We start from the raw sequence: 19306 nt of genomic DNA on the forward strand, positions 1-19306 counted from the left end.
CTACCTGCATACCTACCGCTGTCTACCTATCTACCCACCCACCCACTCACCCACCCGTCTCTCTCTTCCTCCCTATCTATACCTAATTTCCTTTACTTTCCTATAGGTGGCGCTGCAGAGGAGGGCAGAGCAGAGCGCTCCGCACTGTAGCAGGAGAGACTTCCCCAGTAGGGGGCGTAGGCCATAGGCGCTGGATCTCGGAAAGCCGTACGCAACGTCAGGGGCGGGAACAACTCTCGCCCCGCCCCTGCCATCTGAGGCGCCCTATGATTGGAGGGAGGAGCCATCACTTGGCAGTGCCGTTGGGGTGGAGGAAGAGGGCTTCGGCCGAAGGTGACGCTGAGGCGACGGAGGTGCGGAGAGCAGAGTGGGCCGTGAGTGAGAGTGAGCCACGGCAGCACTTCAGGCGCTCTCCCCCACCTCTCTGCGGTGAATGGCGGCGGGATGGAGCACGAGGGGAGCGGCGACAGCGGGGGGTCGGCTGGGCTCCTGCAGCAGATCCTCAGCCTGAAGCTCGTGCCGCGCGTGGGCAACGGGACCTTGTGCCCTAACTCCACTTCTCTCTGCTCCTTCCCAGGTACCGGCCCCGCCCCGCGCCTGCGCACTGCGTGCCACGCCGCGGCCCCCCGGCTGCGCGGCGGCGCCCCTTCCGTAGCGAGCCGACTGGCACCCCGCCGTCCCGCCCGCTGGGGGCTGTTTTCCTCTTGGGAGAAGGTTCCCTCTCCCACGGCCGAGAGCTGGGGGCCTTAACCCCTCCCCCCGTCGCTTCCTTGCCGGCTCCTCGGGCCAGGCCACCCCGAGCCCGCGCTGGGGACCCGTCAGTGAAGGGAGCTCAGTCACCGCCCGAACTGATCTTGCTCTTAGGAGTTTCCAGACGCCCCAGGTTCAGACATGAACTCGACGGCAGAGCCCTGTAGGCGGCCGTCCCTTGTTTGGGGCACTGGAGGCGGTCATCCCCGCCCAGCCCTTTTCGTCCGCGCGGGCCTCTCGGCTTTCCCAGCTCGGACAGCGCAGGGTCCCGGCCGGGCTGAGGGCCGTCAGTCAGAACTCACACACTCTTTGTTTCTAGCGTAGCCCAACCCCTTTACGCGGGGAGGTGGTCTGCCGATCGCTACCGCCCAAGTTCAAATCCACCCCCTCCACCAGCGTCTCTTTCTAGGAATCATTTTCTGAGACCTGTTGCCGAGCCTCCCACTCATGCGTTCGAGGTCTTTGATGCAGCTTCTTTCTGACTCTTACCCACACTGGCGATTCTGCTGGGCCTGAGAGCAGAGTTTTTAAAAATTAGAAATCGAGATAGAAAGCTGTCGTGCTCAGAAAACTGAGAGGAGGAGAAAGTACTTGGGAAGGCCGGAAATAAAGCCTTTGACGGGAGAGCACGGTTGTGTGTTGGCCCTTTAAAGGCAAGAAGGCTGAGATAGGGGTGATTGAAGGGTGAGGTTGGGCTCTCCCGCAAAGCTGGCAGATACTTTGACTCAGTAAACAATGAGAGAACCGGCCTGAGACCTGCAAAGGAAGGAGGGTTGGATTACTGACTGCAGTTGTAAACAAGGCACCTGTGATTTCTCTTTCGCTGGGCAGCGACTGCCAGGCGCCATTCAGCAGACACCAGGGACTTGATATGTATTACCTTCCTAGTATTTTCCCGGACAGGTTTGTGAAATAGTTAATAAGATAACCGTGTTGGGGCAGATGCAGATGTTAGCTTGAAATCATGCCTAAAACGATAATCTGGCAAAAGGTATCAAAAGTTACTAAGATCACATTTGACAGTGACAACAGAAATATATGGCATTCTGGAGACTGTCCAAAAAATGAAATGTTCATGCAGTCTGGAGGCAGTACTGAACTGGATCAGTCTGTTTTCATTGTTTCCTTACTTTTCCCACAATTCTTTATTAGGAAAATTTTCAAACCTACTGAAAAATTGAAATGATAGTATAACCAATATCTATATGCCCTTTACTTAGATTCATTATTAACATTTTGATTCTTTCGCTTCCTCTCTAAATATATATATGCATACACATAACATTTTTACTTTCTGCGAGCCTTTTGAAAGGAAGTTACAGAAGTGACGATGCTTGACGCCTAATATTTCAGCACGTATCATTTAAAATGAAGACATTTTTTGCCACAACAAAAAAAAAACACATCACACCCAAGAAATTTAACATTGATAGAATATTATCTAATGTATTGGCCTTATTTAGATTTTCCCAATTTTCCCAGTTGTTCAAATAATGCCATTTTTAGCTTTTTTCCTTTATTTATTTATTTTTAAATTTTGGTTGCGCCGGATCTTCATTGCAGTATGTGGGACTTCTTAGTTGCGGCATACGAACTCTTAGTTGTGGTATGCATGTGGGATCTAGTTCCCTGACCAGGGATCAAACCTGGGCCCTCTCCATTAAGAGCATGGAGTCTTACCCACTGGACCACCAGAGAAGTCCCTCCTTTGTTTTTTTAAAAATTCCAGGATCTAATCAAGGGTCCCACATTGCATTAAGTTGTCATGTCTCTTTAATCTTGTTGAATCTAGAACAGTTCCTCCATCCTTGTTTCAGTTTCTTGAGACAGACATTTTTTTTTAAGTCCAGGCTAATTGTTTCATAGAATGTTTCATAATCTAAATTATCTCATTTTTTCTTCATGATTAGATTCAGATCAAATATTTTTGTTCAGAACGCTGCCTACACAGGTGATGTTGCCCACTTCCCAGGGCACCTCATCAGGAGACATTTAGTGTCAGTTTGTACCTTTCTTGATAACACTAGGTTTAATCATTTGGTGAAGATGGTGTTTATCAGATCTGTCCACTGTAAGGGTACCTTAATCCTTTTGTAATAAATCATGTGAGGTGATACTTTGAAACTGAATATTCTGTTCAATATGTTTTGCTTTTAGTTGCCTTTTCCTTCTCTAAGAAAAGATTGAGATAAGTGGATTTGGAACAATAGTTTTAACATGTCATAGTAGAGAATCTGTAGCTAAGTGAATTGTTTTGCTTTCAGCAATTGTTCTGAAATATTCAACTGCAGTATGTATTTGAGTTTATGGGAACTTCTTTGAATATATAACTTGGGGGTGGTGATCACCGGGGATCATTCATTTAGCAGGTATATGTTGGTCAAGTGCAGGCTCTGGGCTGGGGGTATAAACATGCATGAGATAAAGCCCTTGACTGCAGCAAGCTGATCAGAATGGGATGGGTAAACACAGTGGGTAAACACACAACCTCCCTGCTGTATCTCTTCTTTAGCTGGAATGGACAGTAAGTACATGAACTGTAATCCCTTTGGAGGCACCAAAGCCTGCTGACAGTGAATGTCGTTCACTGTCCTGATTCCGGAATTGTTTCTGTTTTGGCCCCACAGAAAAGGTTCCTTGCATTTTATGCCAACAGAATCATTGCTCTGAAATAGTCTGTGGTTTATCACTGTCAGGAAGCTTTGAATTGATTTTTTTTTAAACCTGCATTTGCAATTTAGCTATTTAGGTTTCTGCCTAACCCTCCTTATTGCAAGTTGTTCAGATTTCTTTTGTTGTTGTTGTCATTTTTAACAAATCTGAGTGCTATGAAAGGCAGAATTTTTTTTTTCCTGTATCAGGAATAACATTTACTTTCTGAAGGTATGAATTTCATTATACCTTCAGTGTCAAAGTGTATCTTCTGATAAACTAAAACCCACTAATGTTTTGGTTGTGCCGTTGCTGGAATCAAGAATAGGTCACACTTGGATCAGTCATTTACTCATTCAATCAACAAGTATTTACTCAGTGTCTATTGTGTGTTTGTTGTTTTCTAGGCACCAAGTAAAGGTGTGTTAGTAAACAAAAGAACTTTCATTCTAAAGGGGAGAGAGAAAACAAAATTTAAAAGTATGGAAAAGACTAACATAACATTGTGAAGCAACTATACTCCAATAAATTTTTTTTTTTAAAGTATGGAAAGGAACAGATGGTGGTGAGTGTAAGACAGGGTAGGGGGATAGTAAGTGGCAGGTGTTGTGTGTCAAGTGGAATGCTGTTTTACTTAAGGTCACAAGGAAGCCCTCTATGATGGTGCCATTGGAGAAGAAATCTGAAGGGAATGAGGAACAAGCCATGCAGCTGTTGGGAGGAGAGCCTCGTGGGCGAGGGGCAGCAGGTTCAGAGGCCCTGGGACCAGAGCTTGTTAAGCAACATGAAGGAGGCCAGTGCAGTGGGTGGAATGGGGTGGGCAAGGCAGGGAGAGGAAGTGAGATCAGATCCCAGAAAGCCATATTAGAGGGTTTTGAGCAGAGGAAGGATGATCTGACTTACTTTTTTTTTTTTTTAAGTATACAATTTAATGAATTTTTGCAGTTTGCAACCATCACAAAAAGCAACTTTAGAATATTTTCATCACCCCAACAAGAAACCTTGTTCCCATTAGCACTGACTTTCTGGCTTTGTGTCGAGAATAGGTGGAAGGCCAGATCAGGACAGATAAGATCTAGCCAGGCTAGGCCCAAGAGACCATTGGGATTGAGACAGGCCAGAGGGGCACACAGAAACAAGGGATGAGTGGGCAGTTAGGCAGTGGCCTCAGGAGAGAGGTGGCAGACCACTGCTGGTAGTCCTGGTGGGCAAGTTATCATTGTTAGGAGAGGAAGGGTGTCTAGGAAAAACTCGCTGTTTTCCTTTACTCTTACACTGCTGCTACACTCACAGCACTTCTGGCGCCAGATTTGTGGTTTTTCCGTGCATCAAGCAATTCTGGGACACCAGTTGGGTGTCCTACAATTCAACTCAGTTCTGACACTGTCTACCTGGAGTTAGCATCCAGTCCCACAGGTTAAAGGCTCAGTTCCACAAGCCTGCCCCAACCCCCAACTTCAGATGCCAGTCAGAAGTCCAGGTTGTCACATGTGCTTCTGACCAACTGAGCTTCCCGTGTCCTCCTCGTTCAGTTATTTTGCTAGAGCAGCTCATAGAATTCAGGCTCCGGATGCGCAGGCTCAGCAGCCACGGCTCACGGGCCCAGCCGCTACGTGCGGGCTTTCTCTGGTTGCTACGTGCGGGCTTTCTCTAGTTGCAGCAAGGGGGGACTGCTTTTCATTGCGGTGCGTGGGCTTCTCATCGCGGTGGCTTCTCTTGTGCGCTCTAGGTGCATGGGCTCAGTAGTTGTGGCACACGGGCTTAGTTGCTCCGTGGCATGTGTGATCTTCCCAGACCAGGGCTGGAACCTGTGTCCCCTGCATTGGCAGGCAGATTCTTTTTTTTTTGCTGTACGTGGGCCTTTCACTGTTGTGGCCTCTGCCGTTGCGGAGCACAGGCTCCGGACGCGCAGGCTCAGCAGCCACGGCTCACGGGCCCAGCCGCTCCGCCCCATGTGGGATCTTCCCAGACCCGGGCACGAACCCGTGTCCCCTGCATCGGCAGGCGGACTCTCAACCACTGTGCCACTAGGGAAGTCGCTCTCCTTATAATCTTTTATTTCAGATTAATAACCTGATTTATTCTTCAGCATAAGGAAATGATGTGACTTTAGCTGCCAGAGTAAACAAAGCTGAAGATAATGCACTTTATTTGAAACAGTGAACAAGGAAATACTGTAAGATATGTAGACAAAGATTTTTGACCGTGTGTTGACCCAGGGGAATGAAAAGTACTATATGATAATCAATAAATAGCTATTAAATAGATGGCAAATTAAGGTGCAGTAGATTAAAGGGAAATCACTTAGTTTTTTTTAAATGTTTTATTAATTGAGGTTTGCCTTAGCTGTTACAGTCCTGTAATAATCCCATCCATCTGAAAAGTGTTTTATAAATTGTACTACTCACCTAATGTAATACAGCCTTTTTTTCCTACTTTGAGTGACTTAAGTGATGCGATATAACATATGTAGGCACCGCGCTAGCTGGTGGATGTAGCTCAGGGTTATAGGAAGGTGCATACTGCTTCTCCTTCTCAGAGACTCAGGGAGGAGCTGGCCTGCTGTGCCAGATCTTGTTTGCAAACAGATTCCTTTCAGCTTTCAGGACAATTGAGATGTGAGTTGATAGCCCAGCAGGCCTCCTTGGGCAGGTGCTGTGCTCCAGAGGAGTGGGAACAAGTGAGCGTTGATATCTGCTAGGGCTGCTAGAACAAAATACCACAGACTGAGCAGCTTAAACAACAGAAGTGTATTTTCTCACAGTTCTGGAGACTGGAAGTCCAAGATGAGGGTGCCGGCATGGTCAGGTTGTGGTGAGGGCCCTCTTGGGCCACCTTCTTGATATGTCCTCACATGATGGGGAGAGAAAGAGAACAAGAGAGAGAGAGACATCTCTCTTCCTCTTATAAGGCCACAGTCCTGTTGGATTAGGGCTGCCGCACATGAATTCAGTCCATAGCAGTTGAGTAGAACACCCGAGTGTCCAGACCTACATTTACTGAAGTTACCAACTTAGTGTGTCTCTGGCAGATCAAGGCCTCACCTGCCAGTTCACTGCCCCAATGGTTTTGTGGCAGCCAGTAAGAAGCCAAGCTCCAGCAGTGCCTTGAGTTGCTGCGGAAAGCAGTGCTTGTCTCTTAAATTTGGGGCGCTCCAGCAGAAGCCCCGTGACGGCAAGGCCCAGGAGTGGTCTCATGTCATTGGTGGCAGACAGCAGCCAGGACGGCAGCTGCTCTGGGGTCTTGGAGGCAGGTTTGTATCCTGTTTGTCCACCCCTAGGTAGTGGCATTCCTGGTGTTCTTATAGAGTTCTGTGCACAGTGGGTGGTGTAATGGAGTTCAGAGTCTCTTAAGTGATTTGGGGAGGAGCTGGGAAGGACTGTGGGATTGAAGACGGGGTTACTGCTTTAGCAGGGAACTGCATGACGCTGTCCTGTGGCTTGGGGATGAGCTGGCAGTGGGTGGTACACAAGGGGGCCTTGTGGGGGGGAGGCCAGGGTTCAACAGCAGCAGCCCAGGCAGGAGGGATTTATCAGGGAGGGGCAGTACCTGAACACCAGACTCTGCAACCTCTGGAGCTGCTGCCAAGAAGAGAGGACAAATCTCCTGGGCCATGGAAGCAAGAAGGGCTGGTGCCCGAGGCTGGAAAGGAGCCTGCAGTGGTATCTGGTAGAGTAAGTCCCTTATGTACGAACGAGTTCTGTTCCGAGAGCACATTCTTCTTAAGTCTAATTTGTTCATAAGTCCAACAAAGTTAGCCTAGGTACCCAACTAACACAATCGGCTATGTAGTACTGTACTGTAATAGGTTTATAATACTTTTCACACAAATAATACATAAAAAATAAAGACAACATTTTTTATCTTACAGTATAGTACCTTGAAAAGTACAGTAGTACAGTACAACAGCTGGCATACAGGGGCTGGCATCGAGGGAACAGGCAAGAAGAGTTACTGACTGGAGGAGGGAGAGGAGGTGGGAGATGGTAGAGCTGAAGGATCGCCAACAATAGGAGACGGAGGGCAAGCTGCAGTTTCACTCACACCTGACGTTGATGGAATGCATGTTCGCATCTTTGAAAGTTCGCAACTTGAAGGTTCTTGTGTAGGGGACTAACTGTACAGGTTTGTTCCTGAAGACGATGGGGACCCAAACCCTGAGGACTGAGAGCCCTGCCCACAATTTCTGATAGACGCTATTGACTGGGAAGGGTTTTTTTGTTTGTGTGATTTTTTTGGTGGAGGAAGAGCAGTAGTTACTATACATACATTTTTTTTACATATTATACATATATGTTTATGTTATAGATATTTAAGCTTGGGACATTACTGTTTAATCACTTTATACTCCATATTGCATGATTTAGACTTGGTTTAACAGTTTGCCAAACACCATCAAACAAAATAGACAAGTTTTGACAGTATTGTAAAATTATTCTGAAGGTGTATCTTGTTCAGCAGAAAGGAAAAGAAAACTTATACCAGTGGTTTGAAACCTTTTGTAGCTATCTGATAATTTGTCACCAGAACAGAAGTACAAAAACACCCTCAGTCATTTGTTATTTTTAATAAGCATTGAGCCCTAGGTGAGGTGTCCCTGATTTTTTTATTGAAAGCCTTCCATCCAAAACAAGAGCGAGGGACTTCCCTGGTGGCCTAGCAATTAAGACTCTGCGCTCCCAATGCAGGGGGCCTGGGTTCGATCCCTGGTCAGGGAACTAGATCCCACATACTGCAACTAAGAGTTTGCATGCCGCAACTAAAGATCCCGCATGCCACAACAAAAATCCCACATGCTGCAACTAAGACCTGGAGCAGCCAAATAAATAAATATTAAAAAAAAAAAAAGGACTTCCCTGGTGGCGGAGTGGTTGAGAATCCGCCTGCCAATGCAGGGGACACAGGTTCGAGCCCTGGTCCGGGAAGATCCCACATGCCGCGGAGCAACTAAGCCCATGCGCCACAACTACTGAGCCTGTGCTCTAGAGCCCAGGAGCCACAACTACTCTAGCCACATGCCTAGAGCCCTTGCTCCGCAACAAGAGAAGCCACCACAATGAGAAGCCCACACACCACAACAAAGAGTAACCCCACTCACCACAACTAAAGAAAGCCCGTGTGCAGCAACAAAGACCCAACACAGCCAAAAAAATTAATTAATTAATTTAAAAAAAAAAACAACAACAACCAAGAGCGAGACATCCTAATCTTGGTATATGTATAATATGGTATTAACTGAAACTTTGACTTAATATGTGCAGAGAATTCAGTCATCAGTGAGAGTGTGGAGGGTGCTTGGTGGGGATTTGGCCCCACATCTAATTACCCCTGGCTCCCTAACCCCTCCTCCCCCTGCTCCCAACAAGAGTAAAAATAAAAAGAAATTGATTCGGGAAAAACCACACACTACAGTGTGCTTACAACTCAAATGCAACTTCAAGAAAAGCCCCTGGCCCTCCCCTTTGCCACTCTCCCCTCTCCCCCAGCTCACTGATGCTCCTCACTGGTCGCTCTTCCCCCCCCACACCGTTTTTTGGCTGTGCCCCATGGCATGTGGGATCTTAGTTCCCTGACCAGGGATTGAATGTGCACCCCCTGCATTGGGAACGTGGAGTCTTATTCACTGCACCACCAGAGAATTCCCAAGCTTTTTAAAATTTTTTTTTAATTTTATTATTTATTTTTGGCCGCATTGGTTCTTTGTTGCTGTGCGCGGGCTTTTTCTAGTCGCGGCGAACAGGGGCTACTCTTCATTGTGGTGTTCAGGTTTCTCTCTCACTGCGGTGGCTTCTCTTGTTGAGGAGCACGGGCTCTAGGCACGAGGGCTTCAGTAGTTGTGGCACACAGGCTCAGTAGTTGTGGCTCGCGGGCTTAGTTGCTCCGCGGGATGTGGGATCTTCCCGGACCAGGGCTTGAACCCGTGTCCCCTGCATTGGCAGGCAGATTCTTAACCACTGCGCCACCAGGGAAGCCCCCGCTTTGTTTGTTTTATCAAAGTAGAAAGTGAATGGTCATAAACCCTATTCCCCAGAAATAACAGTTTTCTATATCTTAATATACATAAGAGGTGGCACAGAGGATGAGGGCATTGCTTCCAGCATGGGTCAACCCAGCCTATCCTATTCCCCAGAAATAACAATTTTCTATATCTTAATATATATAAGAGGTGCACAGAGGATGAGGGCGTTGCTTCCAGCATGGGTCAACCTGGGCTCTGCCTCGTGCTGCAGTGTGGGCTCCAGCAAGTTTCCTCACCTCCCTCTGCTTCTGTTTCCTCAACCAAGAGTCAGAGATATTAATATGTGCTTCATAGAGCTACTTTGAGAATTACATGAGTTAATATTTGTCAAGCATTTAAAACAGTGCCTGTGCATGTTGTAAATATTTATTAAATAAACATATGTCCAGACTCTTCTGAGTAGACAGAAGCATTTACACACATTTGTTTCTTTTGTTTTCTGTTTTCACAAAAACAGGATATTATTCTGCATATTATTCTGAAACTTAAGCTTTTTTACTTCGCACCGTGGGTTGGGCATCTTACCCCATCAGTATTTAAAGAGCTGCTCCTATTTTTATTGATTGTGTAACGTTTCATTATGCGGATGCACCATAACAGGTTTCACAAGTCCTCCATCAACAGACATGCAGTTGGTGTCTAGTTTTTGCCAGTACAGACAGGGCTGCCAGGAACCTCGTGACCTTGTCCTTGCCCTTGTGTATTCCTGGAAGTAAAATCACTGTGGCAAAGGGTATGCACAGTTGACTGTTTTGGAGACACACTTCCAGTTTACCCTCCAGAGATGGCTTTCTAGTTTGTGTTCCTACTGGGAGTGTAAGGTGCCACCTGTGAAGTACTGTGCTGACAACCCTTTACTGCTCAAAAAACCTTTGATGGTACCTTGTAGGGCTTACATGTTGAAGTCCTTAGTTTGGCCTTCAAAGCCCCCTGTAATGTGACCCCATCTATCTTTGCATCCTAACTACTGTTACTCTTATAAACCCTTTGCTTCAGTCAGGTCAGCGGTTTTTAACCAGGGTAATTATGCCCACAGGGGACGTGTGACAATGTCAAGATATTGTGGTTGCCACAACGGGAGAGAGCGCTATCAGCATCCAGAGGGTAGAGGCCAGGGGTGTTGCTCCACATCCTACAGTCGACAGCCTCCCACAACAAAGAGTTAAATGGTCCAGACGTCAATAGTGCTGTGGTGCAGAAACCCCAGTTGAGCTGTTGACTGATCTTTAAAATTGCCTGGTGTTTACCTGCCTCAAGTGCAGGGATGGACAACAGATTTCATCTAGTGTGACACCTTCATTACATCCATATATGGGTAAAGAGCTCTCTTGAGAATTCTGAAGCCACGCCTGGGCCCACTGGGGGAAAATGTTATGTCTGCTAAATCGTAAAGTCATGAGGGCAGGATGGTATCTCCTCCTGTTTTTGTATTTTCCAAGATATCTTATGCATAGGTTTGTATACATAGTTGTTGGACAAATATCTTAATGTTTCCTGAGTTACTGTCATCCTAAGAGGGATAGAGGTTCTCTGAAGGAACCAGCTCCTCTTCTAACCTGCCCTCTCACTTGCCATTTGTCTTTAAGCGAAACATTTACATATTCTGGTATTTATTTCATGTCTTAAAGAGCTTTGATACCCTAATAGGAGGTGAGGGGTTGATATTTACTGCATTGTCTTGAAAATGATTGTTGAATGAATGTAATTGTATATAGAGCTTTTCCATTTGAGATGACTGAATAATCAAGAAGGCAGGGACGGTCATCAGGCATTGACTGCATAGCACCCTGTCAGTGGTACTTACATTTGTCCTTATGGGAGGGAAATCATTTAAGTGAATTTTCAAATCTGGGTGAACCTTTTCTTCAGTGTTTGGGAGTACAGGTAGCTTGTCAGGGGTTGGCCAACCTTTTCTGTAAAGGGCCAGATTGTAAATATTTTAGGCTTTGCAGGTCATATGGTCTCTGTCACTGTTTCAGCCCTGCTCTTGTAGCTTGAAAACATCCATAGGCAAGACTTAAATGAATGGGCATGGCTGTGTTCCAGTAAGAGTTTATGTACACAAACAGGTGGTGGCCATAGTTTACTTATCCCTCGCAAACCATCAATGTTTGCATATTTGACTGATGAACCCCCATTGCAACTGAATGGTTTTGAAAATGAAATAACTGGGCATAGTGACTACCCCTTTGTAATGATTGCACTGGGAAAGGCAGTGATGTACGACCTTTCTTTGCTTTCCCTTGTAGAGATGTGGTATGGTGTGTTCCTGTGGGCACTGGTGTCCTCTCTCTTCTTTCATGTCCCTGCTGGATTACTGGCCCTCTTCACCCTCAGACATCACAAATATGGTAGGTTCATGTCTGTAAGCATCCTGTTGATGGGCATCGTGGGACCAATTACTGCTGGAATCTTGACAAGTATGTTAGACATTAAAATACAGTCAAAATGTTTCATTTGACTAGTTAGTTAATTTTAGGAACCATTTTAGAAACATGTCTCAATGAGATGAAGAAGAAAGAGTGATCTTTAACCACAGATCCTGTTTTTTTTCTCACCCCAGTCCCCCCTTATTTGGCTAACATCTTTGACTTACTGAGTCAGATTTTGTCTCGCTGGCTTCAGGGAAGTCACGTTAAGCTTTGTGAGATAGATCTTGTGAAATAGGTCACTAGCAAAAGAAGATATTTGTCTTTTTGGAAGCTACTGCTCCTTTCTCTTCAGCTGTCACTTCACTGATTTGTGACCTTGCAAGCTGGTTAACAAATCACTTCCACTCATCCAGGTGTAGTTATTTTAAGGATGGAAGAAGAATTCTAATGACAAGAATTATTGTTTAGAAAAGTACCTGGTTGTTTTTTCCTCTCAGGACTTTCTGAATAAGAATTGGAGTAACATTCATAATTATAAATTATTTTTACCTGTCTGGTGTTTTTTTGGGGGGAAGGGTGGCTTTTGCTCATGTCAAAGGGATGAGAATAAGTTTAAATCATTTTTAAGCTCATAATGAAATATAAATAACATGTATATTCTATATAAATTAAAAATTATAAGAAAGCAAAATTAAAAATCCTCCAGTACTGCATTCCTAAGTGGTATCACAGTTTGCATTTTGGTATATGCTTTCAGACTTTTTTCTAGGTATACATGTAAACATAACTTTTTTTCACTGTGAATTTAAACCTTGAGCTTCAAGCAGAAATCTCCCTCTCTCTTTGACTTGAGGGATTTTTTTGGGGACAGGGTGGCCTAGTTTCTCTGTGTTCCACAGATGATGAAACCTTTGTGATAACACGGGGGAGGAGGCCAGTTTTCTCCTGTTTGCATTAAGGAGTTTCCATAACGGGCCTTAAAAAATATTTTTAACTGTATCACCTACTGCTATCTTTAGAGACCCTCTGCTCCAGTTTCCTTGCTGGATTACTGGCCCCCAGGACCTGTTTCAGATTTCTCTTCAGTAAAATAGGGATGCTGTGTGATGACTAAATGAAAAAATGTGAATATAAAATACTTAACCAGAATATCTACCATATAGTAATTGTGCAGTAAATGTCGTGTTCATGTCCTTCTTTGACTCTAGTGCATACAATCTGTTCCCTTCCCATTCTGCTGCTCCTTCTGGTTTGCTTTTTCCTGTCTTCCCTTAATCATCCAAATCCCACTTTGGGACCCAGTTCAACTTCTTTAAGCTTCTTCCGACTCAACCCACTTTTTTTGGAGACAAATTACAAAGAGGCCCAATGGAACATGTGCCTTTCAGATGTTAGTAGCACAGTGTTTGTGCATTGCCTCTGGCGGTGGGCATTTCAAAGTCACAAATGTTCCTGGCAACCAACACAGATATTGATTAGTATTGTTCTTTCTTCTCCTTAAAATATGTCAATATACCATCACATCACATTTGTAAAAGGTGTAGACACTTGATTGAAACACTATATTTCATCTTGCATTATTCAAAATCTACTTCATGTTTGTGTTTCTGTCTTGTGTCTCCAGCTAGCTTCTGTGACCAAGGAGAATTCTGTTTGGAGCATTTTGAGGTGGGGTGGGGGGCGGCAGGGCGGTCATCTGAGATGTTTGGATCTGTTATTTTCAAACTCTTGAAATCTTGACTTTCTTTGTACAATGCTGAGTCCCTGTGAGCAAATCAGGGTACCTGGGTAGAGAGAGATGTTTGTTTTGTTTTGTTTACTCAATTTCTAGGAAGTTACAGTGACTAACATAATAAAAAAGATTAATGATTTGGGTAACAGAAAGGACTCCCCAAGTATCCCTCGCCTCTTGCCCTTTGAATGAATAGCAACTTGATAGGCTTAGGGTCCCCCTCTTTTCCTTTTCCCACCCCTTTCTCCATCCATTTCTTGAGGGGAGCTCTGAGTATAGTACACAGTAGAGTGGGGTTTCCCTGTGGCTGCTCCTGAAATATTTCTTGCTCAGTCCCACAGGGAAGATTCTTTGTCATTTATTGCCAAGAGTTTGTTAGGTACCTGTTAAATGCATGCGGAATAAGAGATGTTTTTCAGTTTGTAATCAGGTTATGTGGAAATCACCGTCTTTGTGATTTCAGCTATGACTTCCAGGTGGTTTTATTCAATAAATCTAGGAGACTCAGTTTAAAGGAGTCACTTTTCAACACCTAAAAACACTTGTCAGTGATTTGCAAACCATATAAGGAATACTTAAAACCTAGTCAGCAAAAAGAATAGACAGAACAAAACATTTCTGTAATGTCTAAATTTTAATGTAAAAAATTTAGAACATTCTACTGGTAGAATTTTAAGTGCTGTATTTTCCTGATTATATTAACCTTTTTTTAAAAAATATTCTTGCATTTTTGAACAGGTGCAGCAATTGCTGGAGTGTACCGAGCAGCAGGAAAGGAAATGATTCCATTTGAAGCCCTCACCTTGGGCACCGGACAGACATTTTGTGTAGTGGTGGTCTCCTTTTTACGGATTTTAGCTACTCTATAGCACATACCCTTGTGCTATGATGGTGAACCTAAGTTTCATAGAATCCTCAAAAAGAATACAGTATGGAATGTGTTTTCTTAGTTCTTCAAACGGGAAGCAACTTGGATGAAAAGGTATATGAAGAACAACATTTCAGTCCTTTCTTCAATTTGAAGCTCCAGGAATTAAAGATCTTTTTGGACTCATTGTTCTCAACCAAAACAAATCAACTTTCTTTTCTTTCTTTCTTTTTTTTACATATTTAATTCAGGCAGTTTTACGGGTGTACCTTTACGCAAGCCAGGTCAGCAGTGCTTCTGGGTTGGCATCCTTCACACTGAAATTTATAATGTTCTGTGAGAAAATGCAACGTTGCATATTTCAGAGAAATTATGGATCATATTAGTTTATTTCTGAGCAGAGTATACTGTACTAAAATCTAACGATCTAATCTTGAGTAAAATTTGGCAAACTCATCTCTTGCTACATCTTCATGACAGTAAGTGCCAAGTAGGTTTTGGTTGAATGTCGTGTTGAGAACAAATTTGGTGAAATCTGTTGTACACAAAAAAATCTGTAACTCAAGTAGTGGCTTCGATTCCTTTGTTTAAAGACAAAGGAGCTAACTACTGAATGATGTGACATTTTTATGGATAACTATCTTGACTTCTGATTATTTAATATATTTTAAGAGATGTGAATTTGTTTTTTGGTACATTTTATCAAAATAAGCTAGGTAATTGAGACTTTTTCCCCTAAAGCTCCTGTACCACCTCTTCCTATTACTTTTATTCTATTGTTTTTATTTAGTTTAATTGGAAACATACCCTATTAAAGAGTTGGGAGTTGAAAATTTTCACCCACGTTGTTTAGGACACTCTTTGAACATTGAGGCACACGCACAAAAAGATAACTTTAAACGTTCTGTTACTGTTTTTCTTAGTGACTTTGCTTTACTCATGGCTCTTGAAAAATTGTGTAAGTGCAGCTTAAACTAGAGTTAGTGTTTATGGATTTCCTAGTCTTAATGTGGTTACCTAGTGGTGGGTCTTCAGCTCACTTTCACAGTATTGGGTATCACTCCCAGAAAGTGCCTAAAGTTTAATTTTCAGATATGCCTTCCACTGTGCCCTTTACATTTTCCTTCAAGAGAATTTATATCCTTAAAGAGAATTAAATATCAGAGTTTTTTAAAACCCAATTTTGGCTATTTTAATTTTTCTTCTAATGCCTAACTTACTTTTTCATTTAAAGGCCTGAAGACTTTTTCTTTCTTCAAAAGAAAAAGGATTGCAAAAATTATCTAACTTTATCCTTACCACCTAAACTGTTCTGTATGAAATACAATCGATGTTATCTGTTTTCAAAATAGTTTCTGGTAATTAAATCTGACATTTTTAAAGGAAAGTTTTCATTGTGAGTGTAAGGCTAACTGCCCATGAGGTCGTGTGCAATTCTATTTGATTTAAAGCAATATGCACTCTGGCTTCTGATTAAAAACAGCCAGGAGGACCAATTTACCAGGGATAGTCAAAGGGAAAAATTACAAAGGATCACAAAAAGTAACTGGACATTTTCTTTTAACTAATCGGCCATTAGACCACTTATCAAAATTATAGTGTTATATACACATAGACTAGGTGGAAAATTACAGGAGTTGGAATGTAGGCAAATGTCTTTACAAATTCCCCAACAAGATTACTCTCCAATGCTCAAATCTTTCTTTCAAGCAAATTTTTAAGTCTTTAGTTGAAGACTCCATTTTTCAGTTCAGTGAGCTGGATTTGGAAAAGTAGCCCTTCAGTTTAAGAAATTTGTTGTAGGAAATGATTTTAATTATCTCTATTGAAGGATGCCTCTTAGCATTCTCACCTAAAACATTCCTTTGGATAGAATTTCACAAATTGAACACGGGCCAGTGGTCAGTGGGCTCCTCCCCCTAAATGCTAATTTTTGAACATACTGATCCATGATTTATTTGGTTTATTTTTCTTTTAGAGCCAAGACACAAAAATTAATGCATTTCGAAAGTTGTGTTTGTTTTCATCTGTTTCTTGTTTTATTATCCACTCTTTTTAAAAACTTCAAATGTAAAATGTATCTTCAAATTATTGAATGTTTCATTCATCCCAGTATGTGAACATTCTCCTGTGAATAAGTGTATATAGACTTTACATAGCTTGAGCTTTGTGGCTTGAAATGTTTTCAGGGAGAAACTATTTGAATGATAAGGAATGTCTATTCCTCCTTAGAGTTTATTTTTCTTTTTAATTTCTCATCTCAAATACACAATTAGTTGGGGGTGGTTGCCCAGATGAAAAAATATTGGCATTTGTGTTGAACATTTTATCTTATCACATACAGCTTCTGAGAAGTTTTGCCAACTACTGACTTTCCTAGAGACAGGTGCAACCACCCCTCCCTTAGCTGTGCATCCACTTTTCCTTTTTTTTATGAGTGGGAAGGAGGCAGCCCCAACCATAAAAAGCTGATTTCTGGATTCTTTAATATTGAGGTTTTAGGGTAAAGGTGTTTCATGTAAACTTAAATCCATATACAAATGAGTAATGAATATTCCAAGATAAAGATGTCTCTTTGTGCTGTTAACTCATTTTTTTTTCAGCAAAACATTACCTAGGAAATGTCTAAACTAGGTGAGAAAAAGCTCATGCAAATAATTATCTTTAAGCCCTTATGTTTTCTAAGTCTTTAAATTGTATGTTAGCTTTTGATTCCAAAAGCTGCTCTGGTTTGAATTAAGTTCTTATTACAACTGCAGTGCATACCAACCTTCCCTAGGAGACCATTTCCTGGAATGTGAAGTCCTGGTGCCATTAGCTGTCCACATGCAGAAGGTTCTGTGTACGTGCATTTCTTTTTTGTGCACTCTGTCAGGCTGGTTGTGGCTAAAATCAGCTCAGCTTTTTGTATTAGATTATTTCACCAAATGCTACAGTCAAAATGATCTAATCTTTGTACCATAGAAAATTATTTAAATTTTATTTTTCTACTGACATTTCTAATTCTGGTATATATGTTTATCAATAAAGAGTTACTTTTAATTCTGTGAACTAGAACTGTTATTTCTTTTTCAGTGGCCAATGAGTTTAATCTTTTGTAATAAGGTTTTCCAACTTGATTTTTTTTTTAGTACATAACATATATGCTTAACTGTATTTCTTTTATGTTCAACTCACTAGTTTATGGTAAAATTTTTGTCCAAAGATCTGATTAAACTGTACTTACATGTGAACTTGAGTCTTACTAACTCCACTTTGTGAGCTATATATTACCATCAAGAAGCTTTTGTATGATTACGCACTGGGATGGCTGAAAGCTGATATAGTTTGTGAAAAACATGTATTATTTCAGTAGTAAGTCCACATGAAGAGAGGCTCCGAGGTTGGTTTAGTATTCTGTGACATCATAAATCTTTTTCTGCTTTGCCATTTTCAGTAAATTGGATTGTCTGATTTGGGTAGCTTACCCCCTGTTCACAAGATAACTGCTGCAGTTCCAGGCATTGCAGACAGACATACAATGTCTGGTAGGAAACTACCCATCCATTCTCTCTCTAATTTTTTTTTAAATTGAGGTGTAACGTACAGTAAAGTGCACAAATCTTAAATGTATAGCTTGATGAATTTTATGTATTTATACACTTAATGCGAAGTGGTAGCACTTCGATCAAGATACAGAATGTTTCTAGCACCCCTGAAGGATACATGCAGAGTTCAGCCAGAAGCCCCCAAGATACGTATCCAGGACCAAACAGAGGAGGATCTTTTCAAAAAGGTGATAACCCAAGACAGTGTAAAGAGACTATGGTGGATGAGGGGCTAAAGATGCTGAGTTTGGCAGGAAGGACCCCATAAATTATTACCAAGACAACACGGTAATAGTGAACCAGGAAACTTGTAGGGAGTTGGGATTTGTACTGTGGCCAGCTGGAGAGATTTGTCTAAAGGAATTGCTCAGTTCCAGCCTATTTCTATTGATATTTTGTGGGATTATGTGCCCAGTGTTGCCAGATTCTCCAGTTTTTCAAAGGAAATTGGAAATTAGATTATTTGAAATCTCTTAATTTTTAAGTGCTGGTATATTGGGAGTTCCCCAAACCAACAAACAATTCTTGGACACCAGCAGTGTGTCCAACAATTCAACTCAATTCTGACACTACCCAGAGATAGCACCAGATTCTACAGGTTAAGGGCTCAATCCTACAAGACCGACTCCCACTGCACCCCCTGATTCGAGATGCCAGTTGCAAGTCCAGGCTGTTACCTGTGCTTCTCACCGACTGGCTATAAATTGGGTTCAATTAATTTGTTAAAGTGGCTTACAGAACTCAAACATTTTACATACTAGATCACTGGTTTATCATGAGGATGTAACTCAGGAACAGCCGGATGGAAGAGATGCACAGGGCAAGGTACGAGGAAGGTGAGTGGAGCTTCCATGCCCCCTCCAAGGGTGCCACTCTCCCCGAATTTCCACGTGTTCACTAACTGGGAAGCTCTCAACCCTGTCCTTTTGGGGTTTTATGGAGACTTCATCACATATGCATGATTCACTGGCCATTGGGAACTGATTCAACTTGTTGCCCCTCCCCCCTCTCCCCAGAGGTGGGGCAGGGGAGGGCTGTGTGGGGATGTGGGGACTGAAAGTTCCAATCCTCTAATCACACGGTAAGTTGTCCTGGCAACCAGCCCCATCCTTAGTTGCTTCTAAAAGTCATTCATACAACACAAGACACCTTTACCACTCTCAACACTTAGGAAATTCCAGGGGTTTTGGGAGCTGTGAGCCAGGAACTGTGGATGAAGGCCAAATATATATGAGAAACACATTTTGGTCACCTGAATGACCAAAATGTATATGAAATGTATATTTCTGCGAAATCATAATATCACAGCTGGCCGCTAATTTAACT

At 42.8% G+C, this 19306-nt stretch overlaps 1 protein-coding gene across 2 annotated transcripts; it reads left to right on the forward strand.

Moving 5' to 3' along the window:
• Positions 1-443: 443 nt before the first annotated feature.
• TMEM170A (transmembrane protein 170A) lies at positions 444-17440 on the forward strand. Of its 2 annotated transcripts, none has more exons than XM_004313462.4 (3): positions 444-577; positions 11671-11841; positions 14264-17440. In XM_004313462.4, the coding sequence occupies exons 1-3, from the start codon at positions 445-447 to the stop codon at positions 14392-14394; spliced, it is 435 nt and encodes a 144-aa protein (XP_004313510.1). In that variant the 5' UTR covers position 444; the 3' UTR covers positions 14395-17440. The 2 variants fall into 2 exon arrangements, with proteins under 2 accessions (XP_004313510.1, XP_019796541.1); XM_019940982.3 differs by having other exon boundaries at positions 11671-11772.
• The last annotated feature ends 1866 nt before the right edge of the window (positions 17441-19306 follow it).

This window comes from Tursiops truncatus, chromosome 19 (assembly GCF_011762595.2).
Source record: "Tursiops truncatus isolate mTurTru1 chromosome 19, mTurTru1.mat.Y, whole genome shotgun sequence".
Classification (NCBI taxonomy): domain Eukaryota; kingdom Metazoa; phylum Chordata; class Mammalia; order Artiodactyla; family Delphinidae; genus Tursiops; species Tursiops truncatus.